Source organism: Aethalodelphis obliquidens, unplaced genomic scaffold, assembly GCF_003676395.1.
Source record: "Aethalodelphis obliquidens isolate GAN/ISIS:26980383/991018 unplaced genomic scaffold, ASM367639v1 scaffold8, whole genome shotgun sequence".
Taxonomy (NCBI): Eukaryota; Metazoa; Chordata; class Mammalia; order Artiodactyla; family Delphinidae; genus Aethalodelphis; species Aethalodelphis obliquidens.
The window spans coordinates 4,647,005-4,670,204 of NW_020837952.1; the positions used below are offsets into that span (position 1 = coordinate 4,647,005).

Consider the following 23,200-nt stretch of genomic DNA (forward strand, 5'->3'; position numbering starts at 1 on the left):
GAAAGGCAAAACCAACAGACAAAGCTGGGCCTGTCTTGGCCTCAGCAGACAAAGCTGAAGGAGAGAGGGGCATCAAAATGCTATTAAGTGGGGACAAAGGCCCAAGGAAGGGTAGAGACAGATCCATTGAGAGTGTCTTGGCCAGGTACCCTCATGTCTATCCTGTCTTCCTGCCCTCAGGTATCCTGGGAGTGACACAAGTTTAATGCCTCAGTTGCTTTGCCCCCCTCCTAAGCGGATGTTATAGGCTGCTGTTACACTTGTTAGTGCCATGCACTTTAGCAGCAGATTCTGGGGGGTTCTGATGCTGATGTACGCTTTATCTCTCCAACTAGATTAAGTTCAGAAGTACGTATCTTTTTTTTTTTTTTTTTTTTTTGCGGTACGCGGGCCTCTCACTGCTGTGGCCCCTCCCGTTGCGGAGCACAGGCTCCGGACGCGCAGGCTCAGCGGCCATGGCTCACGGGCCCAGCAGCTCCGCGGCACGTGGGATCTTCCTGGACCGGGGCACGAACCCGTGTCCCCTGCATCGGCAGGCGGACCCTCAACCACTGCGCCACCAGGGAAGCCCCCAGAAGTACGTATCTTAACACTCTTATGTATCCCTCACTTCTAGCACATGGTAATTTAGCACACTGCACTGATTAATAAACTCACTGCTGTACTTTTTAGTTGATAACGGGCCTCCTTTGTGTTCTCTCCACCGCCAGACTCCCGCTTCATCTGCCCAAAGCATTCCTTTCACAGTGCTACTCCCCCCGACTCGGAGAACTTCACAGGCTTCCTCCTTGCCTGTTGTCACTAGATTTATACCACCTACGTGGAGTAGCATACATTGCTTTACAACGCTGTGGTTATGGTTAGGTTCCTTGAGCGTAGGAATCCTGTGTGCTACAACTTGACTACGCTAGGCTTGGGACGTTGTGAGAAAATAAAGTGCCTATACCCTTTCTCTTCCAATGGGAGTCACAGAGACTAACCAGCCTTTCCTTCCCTTCCGGGACGGAGGACCATAGAGACGTCTGGCGCAGCGAGGCCTCCCGACGCAGCCATCGAGATGCACAGAGGATGGCTAGAGCGTTGCTCGCCCGGCCGGCTTCAGCTTCATAAGTCGTCCTTCCCAGCATGGCGCAGTCGGTTAATATCACCGAGCTGACTCTGCCGCAGCTAGAAATGCTCAAGAACCAGCTGGACCAGGTGGGGATGGGCCCCAGAGACACCGCTTTGCCGCGTCACATCCCTCCCCACCACGGGTACTCCCTCGCCCCACTCCATTCCTCCCCAGCTGGGGAGGCTTCCCTTCCCAGGCGAAACCGCCACGCGGTGCCAGGACCCGCCCCTTCTCCGGCTGTGCCCCCTTCTCCCGCCAGCCCTCACACTGACCCTTATTCTCATCCTCTGTAGGAAGTGGAGTTCTTGTCCACGTCCATTGCCCAGCTCAAGGTGGTACAGACCAAGTATGTGGAAGCCAAGGACTGTCTGAACGTGCTGAACAAAAGCAACGAGGGTACGGGGTAGGCGTGTGAAGGCAACCTGGGGGATGTTGCGAGCCGGCTTCTCTCTTCCCGCCTCCTAATTCAGTTTTCCTTACCTGAGACGAGAGAGCAGTCCATCATGTATTGTATACTGCTACGGGAGCCCTTTGCATGTTGCTTACCTAGAATTGAAATGTCCAGGACGTTCTTCTGCTCCTGTTGTCCCTATTTCCGTCCTTTTTGTACAGTCTCTAGGTGCTGTGCCGTGTTGAAACTCCCTTTAATGTCTAAACGTTGGAGCTGCCAACCTCCCCCATTTGTTTGTCTTAATTGCTTTCACAGGGAAAGAATTACTGGTCCCACTGACGAGTTCTGTATCCTTTCTGCAGGAACTGCTACCCTGCCCTCGCCTTTTCTCCTCACACCTAACCTGCCAAGAAGGACGGGAGGTTTTAATTACTCCAGAGTGCTCGGATGGTTCTGAGAGTACTATTATACACGCTTCCTAGCTCTGCTCTCTAACCCGGAGCCAACATCCAGCTAATGCTTTGTGAGCACCCAGGTGTATGTAGAATTGAGGTGTGATTATTTCCCTTTGCTGTTTGAGGATATAACCTAATAGGGAAGTAAAACTGGTGGTTTACAGTTCTACTAATAACTTAGAAAACATAAGCAATTAGAAGAGAGGATACAGAAACAAGGGTGTTGGTTCTGTTTATTAATCCTCAATTTTAGTTCAACTGTGGCTCTTATTCCTAAACTGTTGTTACTAAGAAACCTGGATTGTGTCTACCTGTTGAATGTTTTACTTGAGTGAGCAAGTTATGACAATAGGCACCTGTAAACTGTACCAGAGAACTGACAGGCTGAAAGGGAAACACAGGAATAGCAGTGTAGTAGGGATTGCTTAAATAATGAACATTAAATTCATCAGGAATTAGCTAATTCATGTTTGGGAGTGTTAAAGGGAAAGTGAGGCTGCCTTTTCACTCAACTACTCAACAGCAACAGGAAAAAAATCACTCTAGTCTTTCTGGAAGGGCTAATGGGAAGAACTGTAAGAACTGCTTGGAAGGTGGCAGATGGGATGAGGGCAGGATCAGCATATGTGATTTTCTCCATAAGGAACCAACTTCCCTGTCTCTCTGCATTTGGAGTTTGTAGGCCTCCAGATTATTTGGTCCTTGGGCCATATAGCTTTTTATTTTTAAATTTTTGTGGCTGCACCCCGAGGCTTGCCGGATCTTAGTTCCCCAACCAGGAATCAAACCTGGGCCCCGGCAGTGAAAGTGCCAAGTCCTAACCACTGGACCGCCAGGGAATTCCTGCCTTCTAGCTTTTTAGAAAGAAGGGCCTTAGGAGGTCAAGCACACTAGCTGACAGGGAATCATGACTCATGCTGGGCTAGTTTTCCCTTAATCCTTGCTTCTCAGATGTATGTCCCTGGGAAGCTGCATGATGTGGAACACGTGCTCATCGATGTGGGAACTGGCTACTATGTAGAGAAGGTGAGTGGAAGGAAGCATATGGATGCCTCTCTGAAGGGGAGTCCTAGAGTGCAGAATGGGGTCTCCTCTTAACCCCTCATTCACCTCTGACCTTGCAGACGGCTGAGGATGCTAGGGACTTCTTCAAGAGGAAGATAGACTTTCTCACCAAGCAAATGGAGAAAATCCAGCCAGCTCTGCAGGAGAAGCATGCCATGAAACAGGGTAAGCTTGGCCTTGGGCACCTCTTTGAACCCTTTCTACAGCCATAATAAACAGGGATTGCACTGTGATCCATGGGGATGTCCCCTTTGCTGGATTAAAACCATGGTTTTCTCTTTGGTGTCTTGATGTGTTATTCTTTAGATTCTGTGCAATATATACCCACTATTTATAGATTCCTGGATTCCGTGCTTGAGAAATTTACAGAAAGGGAATCATGTCTTTGTTTTTGTGTTTGAGTTCCTATTTAGTGTGGATGGGATGAGGGAGAAGATGCATGTAAATGAACACCCGGCGAAGAAATACAGCCCTAACTAGCTATGCTAGCAATTACAGCCCTGGCTGCACATTAAGAATCACCCAGAGAATTTAAAAAGAGAACCTGGGCCCACTCCAAACCAACTGCAGTTGACCCTTGAACAGTGTGCGGGTTAGGGGTGCCAACCCTTGGTGAAGTAGAAGGAAATCGGCATATAACTTTACAGTCTGCCGTCCATATCCTCCATTCCGCATTGCACATTCAACCAGTCGTGGATCATGTAGTACTGTAGAATTTACCACTGAAAAAAAAAAAACCCCGAATAAGTGGACCTGCACAGTTCAAACCCCTGTTGTTCAAGGATCAACCGTAAGTCAATGGGGGGGGGCGGGGGTGGCAGGGATTCCAGGGAACAATGTTTTTTTAAAAGCTCCCCAGGTGATTCTGTTATACAGTCAGGATTGAGAACCACTGTTCTAAAGGCAGACATCTTTTCCACGTTATTTTCTGGTTATATCTGACTCATTTGAATACTGTATTTTGTTCGTTTTTATATCGCAGTGGTTTTCATATTTACTGACACATTTTAGACTCTAAATTTGTGTTGTGTGTGCCCTCCACAGTGGATCACTGTGTTAAAAGTTTTATTAACTGTAGTTGGTTGTCTCCCTGTCACTTTTCCTTAACTCTGGGTTCTCCCCTTTAGTTCCTGACCAGGGTCTGACTCTTCTTTTTTCCCACAGCTGTCATGGAGATGATGAGCCAGAAAATTCAGCAGCTCACAGCCCTGGGAGCACCTCAGGCTACCGCCAAGGCCTGAGAGCTTGTTTCAGAAATCGGACATAGGGCGCCTGCTTCAGGGGCCTGGGACTTTGTGGGCGTGGTTTCCTGCAATGCGGGAAGAGGAGGGTCTTGTGTTTAATGCTAATAAATGCGCCAGCTGGGCAGAGTGTTGGTCTTTTCTTGCATTAGGCAAGGGACTGATGATGAGATGGGAGGGCGGTGGTGAGAGGGTTTGCCCCTCCCGGAGCCTGATAAGCAGGGGTGATACAGTGCTCATCTTGGAGGCTCCACCCGGGGCCCTTCGAGGAGCGGGGGTCGAAATTCTGTGCCGGGCGGCGCGCCCTCCCTTTGCGGCTGGTTGTCGTGGAAACGGCCGGCAAGAGGAAGTGGGGGCTGCCCGGGCGCTTTCTCTTCCGGGTCGGCCGCCTGCTTCCCCACAGGGGAAGCTGCATGGGTCACCGCTTCCTGCGCGGTTCTCTACCTCTGCTGCTGCTGCTGCTGCCGCCACCCCGCCGAAGCCCGCATCTCAAGCGCAGCCTGGAGTCCGTCCCACTCTCCAAACGACCCCGCAGCCACCTCATGGCCCCGCCCCGAATCGGGACGCACAACGGCACTTTCCACTGCGATGAAGCGCTGGCGTGCGCGTTGCTGCGCCTCCTGCCCGAGTACCGGGTACGGGCAGCGCAAACTGACCGGGGGGCTGCCGGCGAGTCTCCGGGGCAAATCGCGTCCCCCTAACGGGGTCCCGCCCGAGAAACCCTCCTCCCCTCCCCGGCTCCCTGGAAGCCCAACATTAATCCCCTACCCGTGCGACCCCGGCAGCCTCTTCACCTCCTGTGTCCCCTGCAGGATGCAGAGATTGTGCGGACCCGGGACCCCGAGAAACTGGCTTCTTGTGACATCGTGGTAGACGTGGGTGGCGAGTACGACCCTCAGAGACACCGATATGACCATCACCAGAGGTGGGTTCCCACTACCATTTCTTTAAGTTTCCTTGACTCTTCTCAGTGCTCCAGTCTACTGCCGTGGTCCGCGTCAGCGAAGGGAACCGCCTCATCCTGGAAAGCAAACTCTTGAGCCCCATGGGACTACCGTCTTCCGTGCTTCCAGCTCTCCACCTGCTCTGCACCCATCTAGCTGGCCTTGGGCCTCTCTTGGCCCGGGTCAGTTCCTGGGCCCCTTCCAACTCACCTCCTTCTTTGGCTCAGTCAGGCTTTTCTCCCACCAGCCCCATCGTCACCCCGGTGAATACCCCAGCTGGGATTAATCCAGTCATGTGCCCTTGCTGCCCCACCTCAGACTGCTGGGCCCACACGATTGTGGTGGGTGGTGATAGTTGAGGTGTGTGTTGTCTTCCTTTGTCGTTGACACTCTTCCACTGGGAAATCAATCTTAATCCGAGGGTAGCCCATTATCCACAGTACCATTCCAGTCCTTCTCTCCTCTCCTCAAGCCCCTGCCTCATCAAACTACCTTAGTGAGTGATCCTGTCTCTTCCCTTTAAAGAAAGTCGAGCTTTTCCTGCATGGACAGCCTCAGTTTCTCACTCCTGAACAGCTCCCTTCTCCCAACTCAGGAGACATTGTTTCCTTCTGCTTGCCCCCTTTCCAGTGTATCATTTTATGCTCTGGGGCTTCACATGGCAGGGTTTCTAGTTCTTGCCTACAGCAAGAAACTCTGCTTAAGCATCTCCCATCTTGAAAACAAAGAAGGGAAAAAAAACCCAAACCCTACCTCATATACGCCACGCTGTATAAAGTGGTTATTTCCGAGGTTTTATATTGTTTTAAGTCTGTTTCTCTCCCTCTCTCTCTCTCCTTCCCTAGCTATTTCTCTCCCTTTTTTTCCAAATACACGTATTACTTTCATAAATGATGTCGGGAGGGAATGCTCCTGGTATTTACAGCCTAATCTCTCACCCTCACTTCTCAGCCACTCTTCAGAAGAAGAGCTGACCCTGGCTGCACATTCCATTCATCCATCCTTTCATTTATTCATTCATTCAGCCAGTTCTCTCCCAGTCTCTCTACTGGAAATGCTTGTGGAAAGGGCACCAGTGACCTCAACACCAAGCTAAGGTTGCTGGTTGAGGGTCTCACCTTAACCTCTTTGTGGCACTTGACATTATTTAGGTTTTTCTTTTTTTTGGCTGCACTGGGTCTTCGTTGCTGCACGCGGGCTTTCTCTAGTTGCAATGAGCAGGGGCTACTCTTCGTTGCGGTGCATGGGCTTCTCATTGCGGTGGCTTCTCTTGTTGAGGAGCACGGGCTCTAGGTGTGCAGGCTTCATTAGTTGTGGCTCGTGGGCTCTAGAGTGCAGGCTTAGTAGTTGTGGCGCATGGGCTTAGTTGCTCTGTGGCATGTGGGATCTTCCCGGACCAGGGCTCGAACCCGTGTCTCCTGCATTGGCAGGCGGACTCTTAACCACTGCACCACCAGGGAAGCCCCATGGGTGTTCATTTTACGTTTTATATTCCAGAAATGTTAAATATATTCTTTTATGTGTCAAACACTGCATAATTTTTTTAAAAAGTATATAAAATAGGCATTTCTTTCAGAAATGACCTGAATGCTCTCTTCCTGAACCCTTTCCTCCCTCTTGCCTTTTCCTTGTTTATAACTCGCTAGAGCATTCCCTTGGTTGTTTGTGCGTGTGTGTCCACCTTAGGTGGATGAACTTGAAGGCAGGGACAGGTCTTAGTTTTTTCATCTCTAATGTCTACAACACAAAGCCTGACATGTGGTAAGCATTTAGTTAACCATTGTCGAATGAATGCATGAATGGAGACTCCAAACTCACGTCCATGTTGACCCCTGAGGACAAGCCAAAGCCTTCCCAGCTGGGCTTTCTCCCGACTCCCATAGCGTTCCCCAGCCGCCCCACCCCACTGTGCCTGCACGTGCACACGACCCTGGGGGTGAACCGGGGCAGCTCTGCCTCAGCCCCACCTCCCTGTGCTCCTCAGGTCTTTCACGGAGACCATGAGCTCCCTGTCCCCTGGGAAGCCGTGGCAGACCAAGCTGAGCAGTGCGGGACTCATCTATCTGCACTTCGGGCACAAGCTGCTGGCCCAGTTGCTGGTTACTAGCGAAGAGGACAGCATGGTGGGCACCCTCTATGACAAGGTGGGGACTCGAGGACAGAGATGCCCCCCACATGCGTCTCCAACAGGCGGGCCGGAGTGGCACTCAGGATTGGGCTCGGGTCGGGGTTCCTGACCTGTGCTGGCCCACTGCTCTCTCCCTCAGCCAGGCCCACCTTCTCACAGGGGAATGGTTAATCTCTTCCTGCCTCCATCCTGGGGTGCTTGTGATTAGTGGATGAGGTAATGTATGGGGAAGGGCTTTCTTTGCATGACCTGACATATGTACGTTCTTCAACAAATTGGTAATAGAGGAGGCTGCTTATGTTTGGAAGCATATGGCTGAGGTTCTGGCTGCCCTGAAGGTGGAGGGCAGCATATCTCGGGCACCACTGTATTCACTGGAGGCACACTGAGTTGGGAAACTGGGAAGGGATTGATTATGAAAACCTCTTCAGGTTCCACCAGCGCCCCCTGCAGGCAGCTCAGCAGGTGCCTGTGGTTGGGGAAAGAACAGGGCTAGCGTCCCTGGTGTGCATGTTGGATCGATGATTCTGAGGACTCCTACTTGACCCCACTAATGTGAAGTTCACAGCAAGTCAAACTGCAGGTGCAGTCAACTCTGTTTTTTGCAGATAGGCAGTTGAGTTCAGTTCTCTGATCCAAAACTGAAGAAATATGAACGATAAATTGGAGCTTCTGGAATACTAAGGTTTTAGACTGCCTGGGTCAATTTTCCCTTCTACTGCTAAGGGTTTTCTAAGCAATTGAACTAAATTATGCCCAAGGTTTTTTTATTTTATTTATTTTTATTGAGGATAGTTGACGTACAATATTGTATGTTTCGGGTATAACTACATAGTGATTCACAATTTTTGAAGATTGTATTCCATTTATAGTTATTATAAAATATTGGCTGTATTCCCTGTGCCATACAGTATAGTATGTCCTTATAGCTTTTTTTTTTTTTTTTTTTTTTTCGGTACACAGGCCCCTCACTATCGTGGCCTCTCTGGTTGCGGAGCACAGGCTCTAGACGCGCAGGCTCAGCGGCCATGGCTCACGGGCCCGGACGCTCCGCGGCATGTGGGATCTTCCCAGACTGGGGCATGACAGGCGGCAGGCGTGTCCCCTGCATCGGCAGGCGGACTCTCAACCACTGCGCCACCAAGGAAGCCCCATCCTACCATTTCTTTAGCCTCAGGAGATGCAGCAGCTGCTGATGCCACGTGGCACATCATGGGCTTCCCTGGGACCACATCCCAGCCCTGATGTCTAGTCCAGTACTCATCTTCTTTGGCTGCGTTGGGTCTTTGTTGCTGCGCACAGGCTTTCTCTAGTTGCAGCAAGCAGGGGCTACTCTTCGTTGCAGTGCACGGGCTTCTCATTGCGGTAGCTTCTGTTGTTGTGGAGCACAGGCTCTAGGCACGCGGGCTTCAGTAGTTGTGGCACATGGGCTCAGTAGTTGTGGCTCGCAGGCTCTAGAGCGCAGGCGCAGTAGTTGTGGATCGTGGGCTTAGTTGCTCTACGGCATGTGGGATCCTCCCAGACCAGGGCTTGAACCTTGTCCCCTGCACTGGCAGGCAGATTCTTAACCACTGCACCACCAGGGGAGCCCTCCTCCTGTACCTCTTAACTGGATCAGTGAATAGCCTGCTCAGCTCACCTGGCGCTTTACACCCCCAGGCCATGAGGATCCACTCCCACAGAACCCCTCGTGGAACTCTAGACTTTTCCTTGTTCAGAAGGCAGCAGCCCCCTCCCCACACAGGCTGGCCTTGGCTCAGGCTTTGAGCGGTAGTAGAGCACTGGATTAGAAATCAGGTGATCTGAATTCCAGCCCCAGCACTGTATGCGCTCTGACCTTTAGCCAGCTGCTGAACTCCCCAATTCCCCCCTTCCTCATCCAGTTAATGTTGGGAGATCCTTGCAGGGCTGTAGTGAAGATTAAAGACAGTGTATGCACAAACTTTGAGGCCTATGAAGCTTTATGCAAATGGCAGGCGCCCTCCAGAGCATTTCTCCTGTGCTGCCTTAGATATACGAGAACTTTGTGGAGGAGGTGGATGCGGTGGACAACGGGATCTCTCAGTGGGAGGAGGGAGAGCCTCGGTACGCGGTGACCACTACGCTGAGCGCCCGGGTTGCTCGGCTTAATCCCACCTGGAACCAGCCCAACCAAGACACTGAGGTGAGGACGACCATGGGGAAGAGACCGTGAGGCACGTGAGAACCTCGGGAAAATGAGAGAGGCTGTCCCATCAGGCCCTAGCAGAGTTAGCAGTTTGGGCCAGCACTGTGGTTCTAATTCCCATGTGATTCCCAGGCCGGATTCAAGCGTGCAATGGACCTGGTTCGAGAGGAGTTTCTGCAGAGACTAGACTTCTACCAGCACAGCTGGCTGCCAGCCCGGGCCCTGGTGGAAGAGGCCCTGGCCCAGCGGTTCCAGGTACTGGCCTGGGAGGAGGCACTGTGGCTCAGGTTAGTGATTCCTGGTGGGCTGCTGGCCAACAGGGGCTCCCACTCCTACCCTAAACCTTCTATCCCTGCTCCACTTCCTTTTCAGGTGGACCCAAGTGGGGAGATAATAGAACTGGTGAAGGGTGGATGCCCCTGGAAGGAGCACCTCTACCACCTGGAATCGGGGCTCTCCCCCCCGGGGACCATCGCCTTTGTTATCTACACGGACCAGGCTGGACAGTGGCGGGTACAGTGTGTGCCTAAGGAGCTGCATTCATTCCAGAGCAGGTGAGGCCCTAGGGGACCGCCCTGCAGCCCTTCAGGCCTGTTTCAACCCTATCAGAGGAGGAGGCCACTAACCTAGGCTTCTGCTCCCCCTCTCCCAGTTCCTCAAGGCCTCCATTTGCTCCCACCAACTCCCTCTTTCTGCTTACTCATAGGCTGCCCCTGCCAGAGCCATGGCGGGGTCTTCGGGATGCGGCCCTGGACCAGGTCAGTGGCATTCCTGGCTGTGTCTTTGTCCACACCAGTGGCTTCATTGGTGGGCACCGTACCCGAGAGGGTGCCCTGAGCATGGCCCGTGCCACCTTGGCCCAGCGCCCAGCACCTATGCCTCCCACAAATTCCCTAGTCCAATAAAATCTCTTCTGTCTCATACTGACGAAGTATTTCTCCATTACTGCCCTGTATCATTCTGGGAACTTGCTGAAACTTGGGAAAAGTACAACATCTGTTATGTGCCAGAGCCTGTGCTAGGTATTTTCTCAGCTTTGCTTTCCAAATCGTTTGGAAACTCTCCAGTTTCTAAGGGTAAATAACTTGACCAAATTCACAAGAAATGACTAAAAAGTGAAAGAGCCAAGATCTTAACCCAAAGTCCACGGCTTCTTCTTCTTCAGTATACCCCAATGTTGGGTAAAGATAAGAGTCTCATAATCGAATGGAAAACAAAAAAAGGACACTTTTTATTGAATGCGGGAGTGAGGGGAGTGGGGCCGACCAAGGGGTGGCCCTGGGAGAGGGTCCCAAGGGGCAGAGGTTGGGGACGTCTCAGTAAAGAGGGGCAGATCATGAATAGAGCCTCCGCCCCCAGCTGGGGGCTCTTGAGTTCGGCCAAGCGCTGGGCTAAAACGTGGAAACTGGGCATTGACAAAGTACAGAGGGATGTGGGCGATCCGGCCCGTGGACCAGCACTGCAGAGAGAGGGGAAAGCAAAGTCTTACCAGTCTGAGCCCAAAGAAGGCCATACAGCAGAGCCACACAGCAGCTGCAGCCCTTGCTCCTCAGCCCACTCCTGCAACCACAGCAGCTGGCCTACTCACCACGCTGAGCAGAGCTCCTTTGTTGAAGGAAGGATGGAAAGTGATGAGCTGGGCCTGGGCTCCTGGCTCCCCCTGGACAGCGCCACTAGGGGCAGAAGGAAAGGTGAGCAGGCTGCTGGAGGCAGAAGGCAGGTGTAGAGGGTATGGGTTTGGTATGGGAGGCCGGGGGGGGACCACACCTGCCCAGCACCTACCAAGGAAGTAGCTCAAACACAGGGCTGTTTCGAGTGCGAAAAAGGAGGATGACTGGTTTACCATTCTGGACCCGTGGATTTCCTGTAAGAAGTGGATACAGGGATAGGAAGGAACTCTGGAGGCAGAATCCCAGGGTAGGGGCAGGGGCAGAGAAGAACTGCAGCCAGGGCCTGGAAACAGTCAATTAATGGGAAGATGGTGTGGCCGGAGCAAAGGCCTCCCTCCCCTCCTCTTACCTTTCATGAGCACAGCCAGCCGCTCCCCACTTGGGTCCCAGACCATGGAGTGAGCCTCTCCCCCAAGCCTATGGGTCAGAACAGCAGGTTGGGAGGGCTCAGCGTGGTCCCTCCCAGCTTTGTCTCACTGCCCCTCCCTCGCCCACCCAGCTCACCTTTCCTCTCCATCTGGTGTCTGTACTGTCGTCTCAGACAGATCTGCCACAATCGTAGCTGACTTCGCGCCTCCAACGCACCCCTTTCGCTCACCTGCGGATCAGGGCAGAGGCTCTTAAGGACAAGAAAGGGGCCTCCCACTGGCCCCTGCCTCCTCTCCATCACAGGCATCAACACCTCTCAAGGCTCCCAAGCTTATTCCTTTTTTTTTTTCCCCAAGTTTCTTCCCTTTATCCTTCAGAGCAGCATATTCCAGATGGTTCCTGTCCCCCTCCGACTACCCCAGATGTTGTGCATCCAGAAGTGTTTCCCTGGACTCACCACAACGTTCTGGGAACGACAAGGAGTAAATCAATGGTTCCCCCAACACAGTGAACAGCAGGCGGTTTCCATCAGGACTCCAGCAGCCAGTCTGGGGTCAGGGAGCAAAAGGCAGGGAAAGAGTGGTCTATGGGAATACAGGAGGGAAGCACACGAGGAAGAGAAGTAGAGGAGGTGGGGGGACACGCCTGGGGGGAGCAGGGCCCACCTCCGCCCCCGCTCCTGAGACGCACAGTCCCTCCTACCTGACATCGCCCTGATAGGGTAGGCCACCGCTCACAAGTCCACATCTGGGCCTCCCAGACTCTGTGCCAAAGAGAGGCAGGTCACAGCTTAGGAACTCTAGGTGTCACAGCCTGGACTTCCCTTCCTGTCAGTCCCACATTCAGGTGAATGGGAACGCGGACAGAAGGTTGTGGCACTCGCAGTTCCAGGAGCCTAGTGCCTTTCTCTAGGTCGTTCCTGCCCCCCTCCCCGCCCTCCCCCTACTCACCGAAAGAGAGCTGAAGGAGTGGTAGCCAGGACTTTGCTGCCATCCGGGGACCAGAGCAGGTTGGTAACCCCACCTCCCCGAAACCAGGGAAGGGGAACACAGGTCTCTGTTGAGACATCCCATACCTAGGAGAAAGGGGAAGAGAGTGAGACAGGGGAGACTCAAGCAACCCTACCATCCCACGGGGGGCCGCCCTTCCTTAAGGTACAAAGAACCAGAGGGGAGGACGTGGGAAAGGGACAGTTAAAACAGGAGGAAATAGGGTTATGTCTATACTGACAGCAGGCAGAAATCTACATCTGAGGAGTCAGGCTGGTGCAGCGCCTTCCCCTGGATATGTTTAAGATTGAATGGACAGCTGTTCCTCTCCTTCCCCCAGGGTATTTCCCACCACCAGGCAAAGAAAGCTCTCTCCTCAAGTCTGGGGTGGCTGAAATGACCAGAAGAGGCGTGGGGACCAACTCACCAGGATGGCAGCGTCCACAGGTGAAGCTGAGAGTAGCCGATCCCCACTGGGGGCCCAGGCCAAGCTGGTGACAGGCGTGTGCCCAGGGTGAGAGAGCACTTGGGCACAGCCGGAAGAGGGTCTGCCGAGGGGAAACGGGGTGTGGAGTTAGAAGACAACAGGAAGAAAGCTCATGATTCTATTCCCCTGCCTCCTCCTGCTAAAACTTCCCAATCCCAATGGCCCCTCTGAGTTCAAATCCAGGTTGGGGAAAATGAATAAGGATCATGGAAGTTAAAGAAAAAGAAGGAAGGAAGGGCAGTCACTATCAGGAGGTCCAGAAAGGAAAACAGGTGAAAGGGACAAAAAAGCCTGAACGAGACAAAAACTTTTGACCAGTAAAGCTAGAAGGTACTGGGCTGGGGAGATGCATGTTCTGCTCTAGATGAGAGCCCTCTCCCCACAGGACCATCCTGCCTGGAGCATGGGATAATCCATGCCATCACTTCAAGGTTCCAATCTCTTCTCTTCCTACAGTCATCCACCACTCTCCAGGATTCAGCCTGTGCTCCTAACTCTGTCTTTCTGCCTTTCCTTGTCAGAATCAGCTTCCCTCCCCGGCGCTCCCACATCATTTTCTCCTCATCAAAGACGGCGCACGTGGCAAACCCCCACCCCCCTCCACTAAACTGGGAACTAGTTGAGGGGCCCCGGCTGTGTCCGTCAGCTCTGTATCTCCAGAGCCACATTCTTGGCCTGACAGGTACAGGCTACTAGCCAAATTAATGCCACCTTGTCCTTTCTCCTCCCATCTATAACCCCCTTAACCTCTAATGAGATCTTAGGTCACCAGTCTACAACTAACTCTCTTAACTTTACAATACATCAGTTTACAGAGATCCATCTCATTCTTTTCAGTGGCCCCACTGCATTCCACTGAATAGATGAACTACAATTTACTCAGTCAGGCCACCACAAATGGATATTTCAGCTGTTACAAACGGTACTGCAAAAAATATTCCCTATATCTTTATGTACTCGTCATTATTTGTGTAGAATAGAGTATTAAAGTGGAATTGCAGGTAAAAAAAGGCTTGAACCTTTCAAAAGATAAATATGCCAACAAATATATTCTGAAAAGTTTGTACCACAATATACTCTACCTGTAGTTTTCCTAGTCTTGCTAGTATTGGATATTATCAAACATTTCAACTTTAATAATACTAGCATACTGGGAACTCCCTGGTGGTCCAGTGGTCAGGACTCCACGCTCTCACTGCTGAGGGCCAGGGTTCAATCCCCAGTCAGGGAACTAAGACCCCACAAGCCTGACGGTGCAGCCAAAAAAATAATAATTATCATACTATAATTCTGAATGGGCCAAAAAGCATTCTATACATTCTTCTAGTCCTTTTATTTATTTATTTTTACATTTAGTTCTTTTGTCTGCTTGGAATTTATTTGTATATAAAATGTAAAGCAAGGACAAACTGTATTGTTTTCTAAATAGATAGCCAATTATGCCAAAACCACTTAAAAAAAAAAAACAAAAACTACTCTATTGCAATGCAAATCCAAATTCATCATATATTAAATTTCCATAAATTCTTAGATCTGTTCCTGAATGTTGTTCTGTTACACTGATCTGTTTGATCTTATGCCAATAACTTTCTGTTACTATAACTTCATAAAATATTTCAATACCTGGTAGGGCAAATCTCCTCTCAATATGCTTCCTTTTCAAACTTTTCTTGGCAATCCTTCCACATTTATTCTTTCATAAAAACTCTATTATTTTGTCCAGTTCACAAAAACAAACAAAAACCAGCAGAATTCTGATGGGAAATACACTTAATCTGACATCTTCATGATTAAATTTTCCTACCCAGGAATATAACACATCCCTCCATTAATTAAGCTCTTGTTTAATATTCTTCAACCACTTTCTTCAGATGTCTAACAGATTAAATAAATTTAACAATTTATTCCTAGTAATCTATAGTAATTGTTGTACCTGTTGTAAATAGAACATATTTTCCATTGTAATTTCTCAACTGATTATTGTTGGTACCAAGGGAAGCTATTACATTTTCAGTTTCTTGGATCCAGTTACCTTACTACTTAAATTTCTTATTAGATTAAATAGGTTTTTTTGGTTGAATCTCTTGTCTTATCTAGGTTTAAAATCATATCATCAAATAAAAATAATTTTCTCTTCTTTCACAAGACTTTACCATGTTTCCTTTTCTTGTCTTAACTGCCCTCAAAAGAACCTCCACAAATAATGTTGGTTAATAATGGTGGTAATGACATCTCTGTCTTTATCTTGACATTACTGGAAATACCTTTAGTATTTCCTATTTCACTGTTCAATATGGTAGCCACTGATTTTGCATATATACTCTTTATGTTTAGGTTGTCTCTTTGTATTCCTGTTTATGTATTCAGCTGAATGTCTGCTTATTGAGAAGGGCATTTATTTATAGAAACACTTTCCTCCTTTAATTTGCAAATGTAACAATCATTTTAATAGACTTCCTAATGGTGAATAGTTTTTAATTTCTGGAATATTCTACTTGGTTACGATTTTTTTTTAAATATGCTTTTGGACTCTATTTGCTAATATTTTATTAAGCATTTTAAAATCTATCCTCAGGGGAGTTCCCTGACAGTCCAGTGGTTAGGACTTCATGCTTTCACTGCCAAGGGCGCAGGTTCAGTCCCTGGTCAGTATATCAAATACATAACTAAAGATCTACTGTATAGCACAGGGAACTCTACTCAATACTCTGTAATGGCCTATATGGAAAAGAATCTAAAAAAAGAGTGGATATATGTATATGTATAACTGATTCACTTTGCTGTACGGCAGAAACTAACACAACACTGTAAATTGACTATACTGCAATAAAAATTTAAAACAAAAAAAACCCCTGGTCGGGGAACTAAGATCCCGCAGCCACGAGGCATGGTGAGGAAGTAAAGTAAGGAAGGAGGGAAGGAGGGAAGTAAGTAAATAAATAAATAAAATCTATGCTCAAATATTTTCTTTCTTATACCACCTATTGTCAGGTTAGGTTACATTAGGTTTATGGAAATAAATCAGGATGGGGACTTCCCTCATGGTCCAGTGGTTAAGAATACACCTTCCAACTCAGGGGACGTGGGTTCGAGCCCTGGTCAGGGAACTAAGATCTCACATGCCATGGGGCAACCAAGCCCGTGTGCTCTAGAGCCTGTGTGCCACAACTAGAGAGCCCATGCACCGCAATGAAAGATCCCGCATGCCACAACAAAGATTCCGAGTGCCACAACTAAAGACCCGCACAGCCAAATAAATAAATAATATATATATATTTTTAAAAAAAGATTTGTATAAAAAGAAATAAATCAGGATTGATCCTGGGACAGAAAGAGGACATTAATGAGAAAACTGGTGAAATCAGAACAAAGTTTGGAGTTTAGTTAATAACAATGTACAAATGTCAGTTTCTTAGTTTTGACAAATCTAACATGGTTATATCAGACGTTAACGATGATGTGAAAGGTATACCAAAACTCTACTATCTTTGCAGCTTTTCTAAAAATCTAAAATTATGCACAAAGTTTATTAAAAGGAAAATAAATCAGGAGGCTTTCCAAATTTTTTATGATCTGGATTAGTTCAGATAACATGGAGATTATCTTTTCTTTGACAATTAGATAGAACTCTCATAAAACCATCTCAGCCTGGCATCTTTTTTTAGGGGTAGAGCTCATCCGTTTTAATTGCTTCTACAGTCCACTTTGATAACATATATTTTGCTAGACAAACATTTCCTTTAGGTTTTCAAATCTGTTAGTCTAAACTTATATATAATATGCTCAATAATTCTATTTTCTTCCATATTTGCGGTTATCTCTCCTTTCCCATTTTGAAAATAGTGTACTTTGATTTTCTATTTTACCTTATTAAGGCTGGCCAAAAGGTTTTCTTCTTTATTCATAATTTAAAGAACCAGTTTCTGGTTTTATATTTAGTTAGTCCTCATGGGGATTTTTTCCAATTTCATCGGTTTCAGCTTTTATCCATATTAATTCCCTTCCCCCTTTCCTTTAAACCTACATCTGGCAGTCCTCTGAAAGAGACAGTCTTTCCAATCCATGATCCATAGGTACAAACTCCCCACAATCCCAGAAGCCCCCAGTTCTGTCCCTTTCTCTAGATTAGATCTTCTCAGCACCTCCACCTTGGCCTTAGGTCTGCTTCTCCCGTAGCCCTGGGAAGTGCTGTGAGGAAAAAGAACTTCTCCTTCCAGACCTCCTCACCACCCCAGCATGGCCACGACCCTCAGGCCAAGGTAAGAGAGAGACAGCTGGGACTCACCGGGTAGACAAGGACGTGGGGTCCAGGGTCCAGATGAGAATGCAGCTCTGGCAGGCCACAGCCAAGACGGAGGCACTGAGGGGCTTCCAGGCCAGGGCCGCCACATTTCGCTGCAGCCGGTGCTTCAGGGAGGGGACTATAGTGCTGGGGTGAAAGGGGAGGGGATGGGGTCAAAGCAGGGACACTAAGGCGCAGCGACCTGAGTTGTGGTTGAGGAGGGAAATCCAGAGAGAAAGCTGATCATCCAGGGCCTGTGGGTATTGTGGGACAGAGGACAGGATAAAGACTGGATCTGGAAAGAGGACGCATCCAGTTGTGGGGCCTCCCTGACCCCAGTTCTGGAAGGAGCCATGGACCAGGCCCAGGAACTGCAGGACTCCCTGGGCACCAAGGCTGGAGAAGGAAGTGGGGACTGACCGATGGAGACTGAAGACTCCGAGTCCACCCAGCGTGCCCCACACATACCTGTTGGCATTATACACACGGATGGAGTCATCTAGCAGGGCCACCGCAAACTTGTTGGTGTGTGGGTGCCACGCAAAGACCCTCAAGCAGCAGCTGGACCTGGGGCAGGAGTGAGGGTGAGGAGTCCCGACCTGCACCTCGCCATTCCCGGCCCAGAGCTCGGGTTCCCTTCTGTGTGAGGACACTATTATTTTTCACTGCTTTTCTTTCTTTTTGGGGGCGGTAGGAGGGAGAATGTGGGGAGCAGTCAGGAAAGGGGTATGAGGAGTCTCTGCCTTGATTTCCCTCTCCCCAGAAGAAGTTCCAAGGTTCAGGACTTGCTTCCCACAATAGCTCCAGAGCTTGTACGCTCACCAGTTTGTGACTTGAGCGAATTCAGCAATCAGATCTTCACTCCTGAGCTGTAATAACAAAGCGGATAGAGGTTGCACTGGGAAAAAAGGAGCTTATCCCCTCGATGCTCCCACAGGGGAGCTGCACCATTCATACCCTCTGCAGTCTTCTCATCACACCCTGACCCTAAGACATAGGAAGTGGAGAGGGGGTGGGAGTGGGGGAGCAGCAGCCAGGGAGGGCCGGGGGGAAGCCAAACTTACAGACAGATGGGGAAACAGAGACCCATGGAGGGAGGAGGCCCATCGACAGAGTGCCAGGGCCCAGCTGGATGCCGTCTTCACCCACTCAAACACTGTGGGGTTGAGAAAGCAGCTGTGATTAAACCATTCACAGGGTTCTCACTGGGCACCCTCCTAGGTGAGGGACGAGCAAGGGCAAGCACTCCCCAGATCCTTCCACCCAACAAGTGCTCCGGACACCCACTCTATGGTATGGGGGTAGGTAGAGGGGAAGAGAAGATGGTACCAGCAGAGTCAAATGGGCTGGGAAATACAGGGCTAAAGGGAAAGGCGCTGGGCCAACAGGTATTAGGATGAATTAGGGGGAATATGGACGGGAGATGGCAACCATAAAACTAGAGAAGGCTAGAGGTAAACACACTTACCCTCCTCCTCTGAGTCTGCAATTTCATTCAGCACACCAAAAAGTCCCACATCACGCCTGAACAGGAGAGGGAGCTGTGAGTCACTCTGATCCCTTCAGTCTGCTCTCTAAGTTCATCTATTCATTCACTCAATAAACATGTATTAAAAATAACACTCACACTTAATGAGTGACAACTATGTGACATGTACTTTATATAGTCCTTTCATTGTACCCATGAGAGGACAATATATAAATTGTCCACCAGTGAGGCAACTAAGGCTCAGAGCTCTTTCAGGGCTTTGTGCACAGATCAAGGAGTCAAGACTTGCCCTAAGGGACTTCCCTGGTGGCACAGTGGTTAAGAATCCATCTGCCAATGCAGGGGACACGGGTTCAAGCCCTGGTCCAGGAAGATCCCACATGCCGCGGAGCAACTAAACCCGTGCGCCACAACTACTGAGCCTGTGCTCTAGAGCCTGCGAGCCACAACTACTGAGCCCGAGTGCCTAGAGCCCGTGCTCCGCAACAAGAGAAGCCGCCACAATGAGAAGCCCATGCACTGCAACGAAGAGTTGCCCCCGCTCACTGCAACTAGAGAAAACTCACACGCAGCAACAAAGACCCAACGCAGCCAAAAATAAATTTTATAGATTTAGAAAAAATAGATCGATTGATAAACAATAGATTTATAAAAAATAATAAAAAAATAAATTTACGAAACAAATTATTAAAAAAAAAAAAAGACTTGCCCTAAGATAGTGAATGGAAAGCCACAGAAAGAGTTTAAGCAGAGGAATAAACTGATCACACTGGCATTTTAGAAAGATCAGTCTGGCTGCAGATTAGAGGGGAAAAAGAATGGAGAGAGAAATGGGTTAAGAGGCTACTTCAGGAATCTAGAAGAAAGGCCAAAGTGGCCTGAACCACTGGGGATGGAGAAAAGACAGATTTGAGTGCTCGAGGAAGTAGAATGGACAGGATTTGAGGACTAATTAGACATTAGTAAGGGAAAGAGCAATATCAAGGGAAACACGCAGGTGATAATTATAGCATCTAATACTGCTTACACTGTGCCAGGGCTGGGCTAGATGCGTCACATGCATCATCTAATTCAGCCTTTATCACAACCCTACAAAATAGGTATTGTTATCATCAGCATTTTTAGATGAGAGAACAGAGAGTGTGAAGAGGTTAATTATCAAAGGTGAACTAAGTAGGAAATAGCAGAGTCAGGATTCAACCTGTCTGCCTGCCCCAGAGCCTACATTCAAACCACTTGCTTCTATATGACTAGGAAGGCTATTCCTTGAGATGAAAATCACAAGGAAGAAGCCAGCTTAGAGAGGAAAATGAAGAGATTGATTTTGAACAAGCTGAGTGTATGAAGCCTGTGGAATATCTCTAACCGAGGGTGTTGGGCAGACAAGTGAACACCCAGGTGTGGAGCATCAATCACAAGTCCAGCCTAGGGACACCAACATTTAAGAGAGAGCAGGAGGCTTCCCTGGTGGCGCAGTGGTTGAAAGTCCGCCTGCCGATGCAGGGGACGCGGGTTCGTGCCCCGGTCCGGGAAGATCCCACATGCCGCGGAGCGGCTGGGCCCATGAGCCATGGCCGCTGAGCCTGTGCGTCCGGAGCCTGTGCTCCGCAACGGGAGAGGCCACAACAGTGCGAGGCCCGCGTACCTCATTAAAAAAAAAAAAAAAAAAAGAGAGCAGGAAGAGAAGCAGCAGCTAGAGAGGCAGAAAGTGAGAAAGCACCCAGGACTGAATGGCTTTTCAGACCATGACTTGATGTTTAGCTGCACTCAAGGAGACATGCAAATTAAACTGTAATGCAATATTAAATATCAAAGCTTGATAGCACATGTGTTAGGAAACAGGCACTCTCATACACTGTGTTTGTTTTGTTGATGTTTTTTAATTTTTTTTTTTTTTTTTTTTTTTTTGCGGTACGCGGGCCTCTCACTGTTGTGGCCTCTCCCGCTGCGGAGCACAGGCTCCGGACGCGCAGGCTCAGCGGCCGTGGCTCACGGGCCCAGCCGCTCCACGCCATGTGGGATCTTCCCGGACCGGGACACGAACCCATGTCCCCCACATCGGCAGGCGGACTCTCAACCACTGCACCACCAGGGAAGCCCTGTTTTTTAATTTTTATTGGAGTACAGTTGTCTCATACACTGGTGGTAGGTCTGTAAATATGTACAATTTAAACAGAGGACTATATGGCAATAGCTCATGAAATTACAAATGAATATACCCTTTGAACCCAGCTACTTCACTTGTAGGAATTCATCCTACATATGATGATGATGATAATAATAAGAATAATAGCTAACTCTTGATGGGATTAATATGGGCCAGGCACTGTTCTAAGTGTTTTACTCATTTAATCATCACTACAACCTTGTAAGATAGGCTCCCTTTTACAGATGAAATTGAGGGACAGAGTGATTAAGTAACTTGACCAAGGTCACACAGCTAAAAAGTGGCACAGCCAGGAATTCAATCCAGGCTTCACTCCTACATGTGCAAAATGAATGACCTATGTATGAGATTATTCGCTGCAACCTTATACCTAACCTTGCTGAGCTTCAAGTAAAGGCTCAGAAAGTAATAATGACATAAGGAGGGAACAGGTTCACAGAATTAAACCAAAAAGGAAAGCAAGTCACTGGAGTTGAAATGGACCTACTGTTGCACAGCCTTGACTTCCACAAAAAGGACTGGTAATTTGATATGCTGAATGATACACAGCTCTGAGCTAGAGAGGGCTGGGAGGCCAAGGCAGAGGGGGTGGTGACCTCATTGCCTCCAGGATCTGCAGACCACTGGCCCAAGAGACCCTTTGCCATGTCTCACCAAATGTTGATGCATCTCTTCCACACTTGTTCCCGGTGGTGGATGAAGGCCGTTCTTGTGCCATGGTCCAACCTCCCAGGGGTCTTCAGGGGATCCTTAGTAAGGTTTAGGACAGGAAGATTGATCCACTAGAGCCAGAAATGAGGTATGACAGTGAGTCAGTCTCTTCCCTAATCTCTACTGAACTTCCTGCCATCTCCAACCCTCGGCAGGGCTGAGGGTAAGAGGCTCCAGAGACCTGTTTCCCATTTCCACAAATATAACACTTGTGGAGAGGGGCGGAGTCAAGATGGCATACTAGAAGGATGTGGAATTCGTGTCTCCTCACAACTAGGGCACCTACCAGGCACCGCTGGGGAACCATGGACACCTAAGGGGACAGGAGTAACCCCCAGCAACCAGTTGCTTCAACTATAGTTTTATTTTTCCTAATATATTTTTTATCTTTCTAATTTTATTTTGTTTCTTATTCTTTGATATTGTACTGCTCCTTTTTCTCTTTCTTTTTTTTTTTTTACCATGCCACGAAGCTTGCAAGACCCTGGTTCCCAGGCCAGAGGTCGGGCCCGAGCTCCTGTGCTGGGAGCTCCGAGTCCAAACCGCTGGACTAACAAAGAACCTCAGGACCCAGGGAATATTAATCAGAGTGAGGCCTCCCGGAGGTCCTCATCTCGGCACCAAGACCCATCTCTATCCAACTGCCTGCAAACTCCAGTGCTGGACGTCTCAGGCCAAACAACCAGTAAGACAGGAATACAGCACCACCATCAAAAAGAGAAAAAAAAAAAAAAAAGAAACGACAAAAAAAATACTTCACAGGGCTTCCCTGGTGGCGTAGTGGTTGAGAATCTGCCTGCTAATGCAGGGGACACGGGTTTGAGCCCTGGTCTGGGAGGATCCCACATGCCACAGAGCAACTAGGCCCGTGAGCCACAACAACTGAGCCTGCATGTCTGGAGCCTGTGCTCCACAACAAGAGAGGCCACAACAGGGAGATGCCCGCACACCGCGATGAAGAGTGGCCCCGCTTGCCACAACTAGAGACAGCCCTCATACAGAAACGAAGACGCAACACAGCAAAAATACAATAAATTAATTAATAAACTCCTACTCCCAACATCTTCTTTAAAAAAAAAAAAAAAAGTTACAGACAAAGGAGCAAGGTAAAAACCTACAAGACCAAATAAATGAAGATGAAATAAGCAACCTACCTGAAAAAGAATTCAGAGTAATGATAGTAAAGATGATCCAAAATCTTGGAAACAGAATGGAAAAAATACAAGAAACATTTAACAAGGATCTAGAAGAACTAAAGAGCAAACAAACAGTGATGAACAACACAATTACTGAAATTAAAAATACTCTAGGGGGGGCTTCCCTGGTGGCGCAGTGGTTGAGAGTCCGCCTGCTGATGCAGGGGACACGGGTTCGTGCCCCGGTCCGGGAAGATCCCACATGCTGTGGAGCAACTAAGCACGTGTGCCATGGCCGCTGAGCCTGCGCGTCCAGAGCCCGTGCTCGGCAACGGGAGAGGCCACAACAGTGAGAGGGCTGCGTACCGCGAAAAAAAAAAAAAAAAAACTCTAGGGGC

The 23,200-nt window shown here is 49.0% G+C and overlaps 3 protein-coding genes across 5 annotated transcripts in view; 2 read left to right on the forward strand and 1 right to left on the reverse strand.

Moving 5' to 3' along the window:
• Positions 1-1,005: 1,005 nt before the first annotated feature.
• PFDN5 (prefoldin subunit 5) lies at positions 1,006-4,390 on the forward strand. Its single transcript, XM_027106436.1, has 6 exons — positions 1,006-1,197; positions 1,405-1,507; positions 1,818-1,849; positions 2,909-2,983; positions 3,082-3,187; positions 4,187-4,390. The coding sequence occupies exons 1-6, from the start codon at positions 1,126-1,128 to the stop codon at positions 4,261-4,263; spliced, it is 465 nt and encodes a 154-aa protein (XP_026962237.1). The 5' UTR covers positions 1,006-1,125; the 3' UTR covers positions 4,264-4,390.
• Positions 4,391-4,613: 223 nt separating this feature from the next.
• MYG1 (MYG1 exonuclease) lies at positions 4,614-10,429 on the forward strand. Its single transcript, XM_027106435.1, has 7 exons — positions 4,614-4,898; positions 5,076-5,188; positions 7,192-7,351; positions 9,347-9,499; positions 9,635-9,757; positions 9,875-10,056; positions 10,209-10,429. The coding sequence occupies exons 1-7, from the start codon at positions 4,677-4,679 to the stop codon at positions 10,405-10,407; spliced, it is 1,152 nt and encodes a 383-aa protein (XP_026962236.1). The 5' UTR covers positions 4,614-4,676; the 3' UTR covers positions 10,408-10,429.
• A 275-nt stretch (positions 10,430-10,704) lies between these two features.
• AAAS (aladin WD repeat nucleoporin) overlaps positions 10,705-23,200 on the reverse strand; it is a 20,506-nt gene continuing 8,010 nt past the window's right edge. For 2 of the 3 annotated variants that reach the window (XM_027106431.1, XM_027106433.1), the window contains exons 2-16: positions 21,610-21,737; positions 18,768-18,823; positions 18,364-18,455; positions 18,122-18,168; positions 17,768-17,866; positions 17,303-17,446; positions 12,958-13,078; positions 12,492-12,616; positions 12,244-12,304; positions 11,999-12,089; positions 11,677-11,770; positions 11,522-11,589; positions 11,285-11,366; positions 11,091-11,175; positions 10,705-10,961 (exon numbers count right to left, since the gene is read on the reverse strand). In XM_027106431.1, coding sequence (XP_026962232.1) covers positions 10,734-10,961; positions 11,091-11,175; positions 11,285-11,366; positions 11,522-11,589; positions 11,677-11,770; positions 11,999-12,089; positions 12,244-12,304; positions 12,492-12,616; positions 12,958-13,078; positions 17,303-17,446; positions 17,768-17,866; positions 18,122-18,168; positions 18,364-18,455; positions 18,768-18,823; positions 21,610-21,737 — 1,521 coding nt within the window. In that variant the 3' untranslated portion in view covers positions 10,705-10,733. The remainder of the gene's footprint in view (positions 10,962-11,090; positions 11,176-11,284; positions 11,367-11,521; positions 11,590-11,676; positions 11,771-11,998; positions 12,090-12,243; positions 12,305-12,491; positions 12,617-12,957; positions 13,079-17,302; positions 17,447-17,767; positions 17,867-18,121; positions 18,169-18,363; positions 18,456-18,767; positions 18,824-21,609; positions 21,738-23,200) is intronic. The other variant, XM_027106434.1, reaches the window with a different exon arrangement.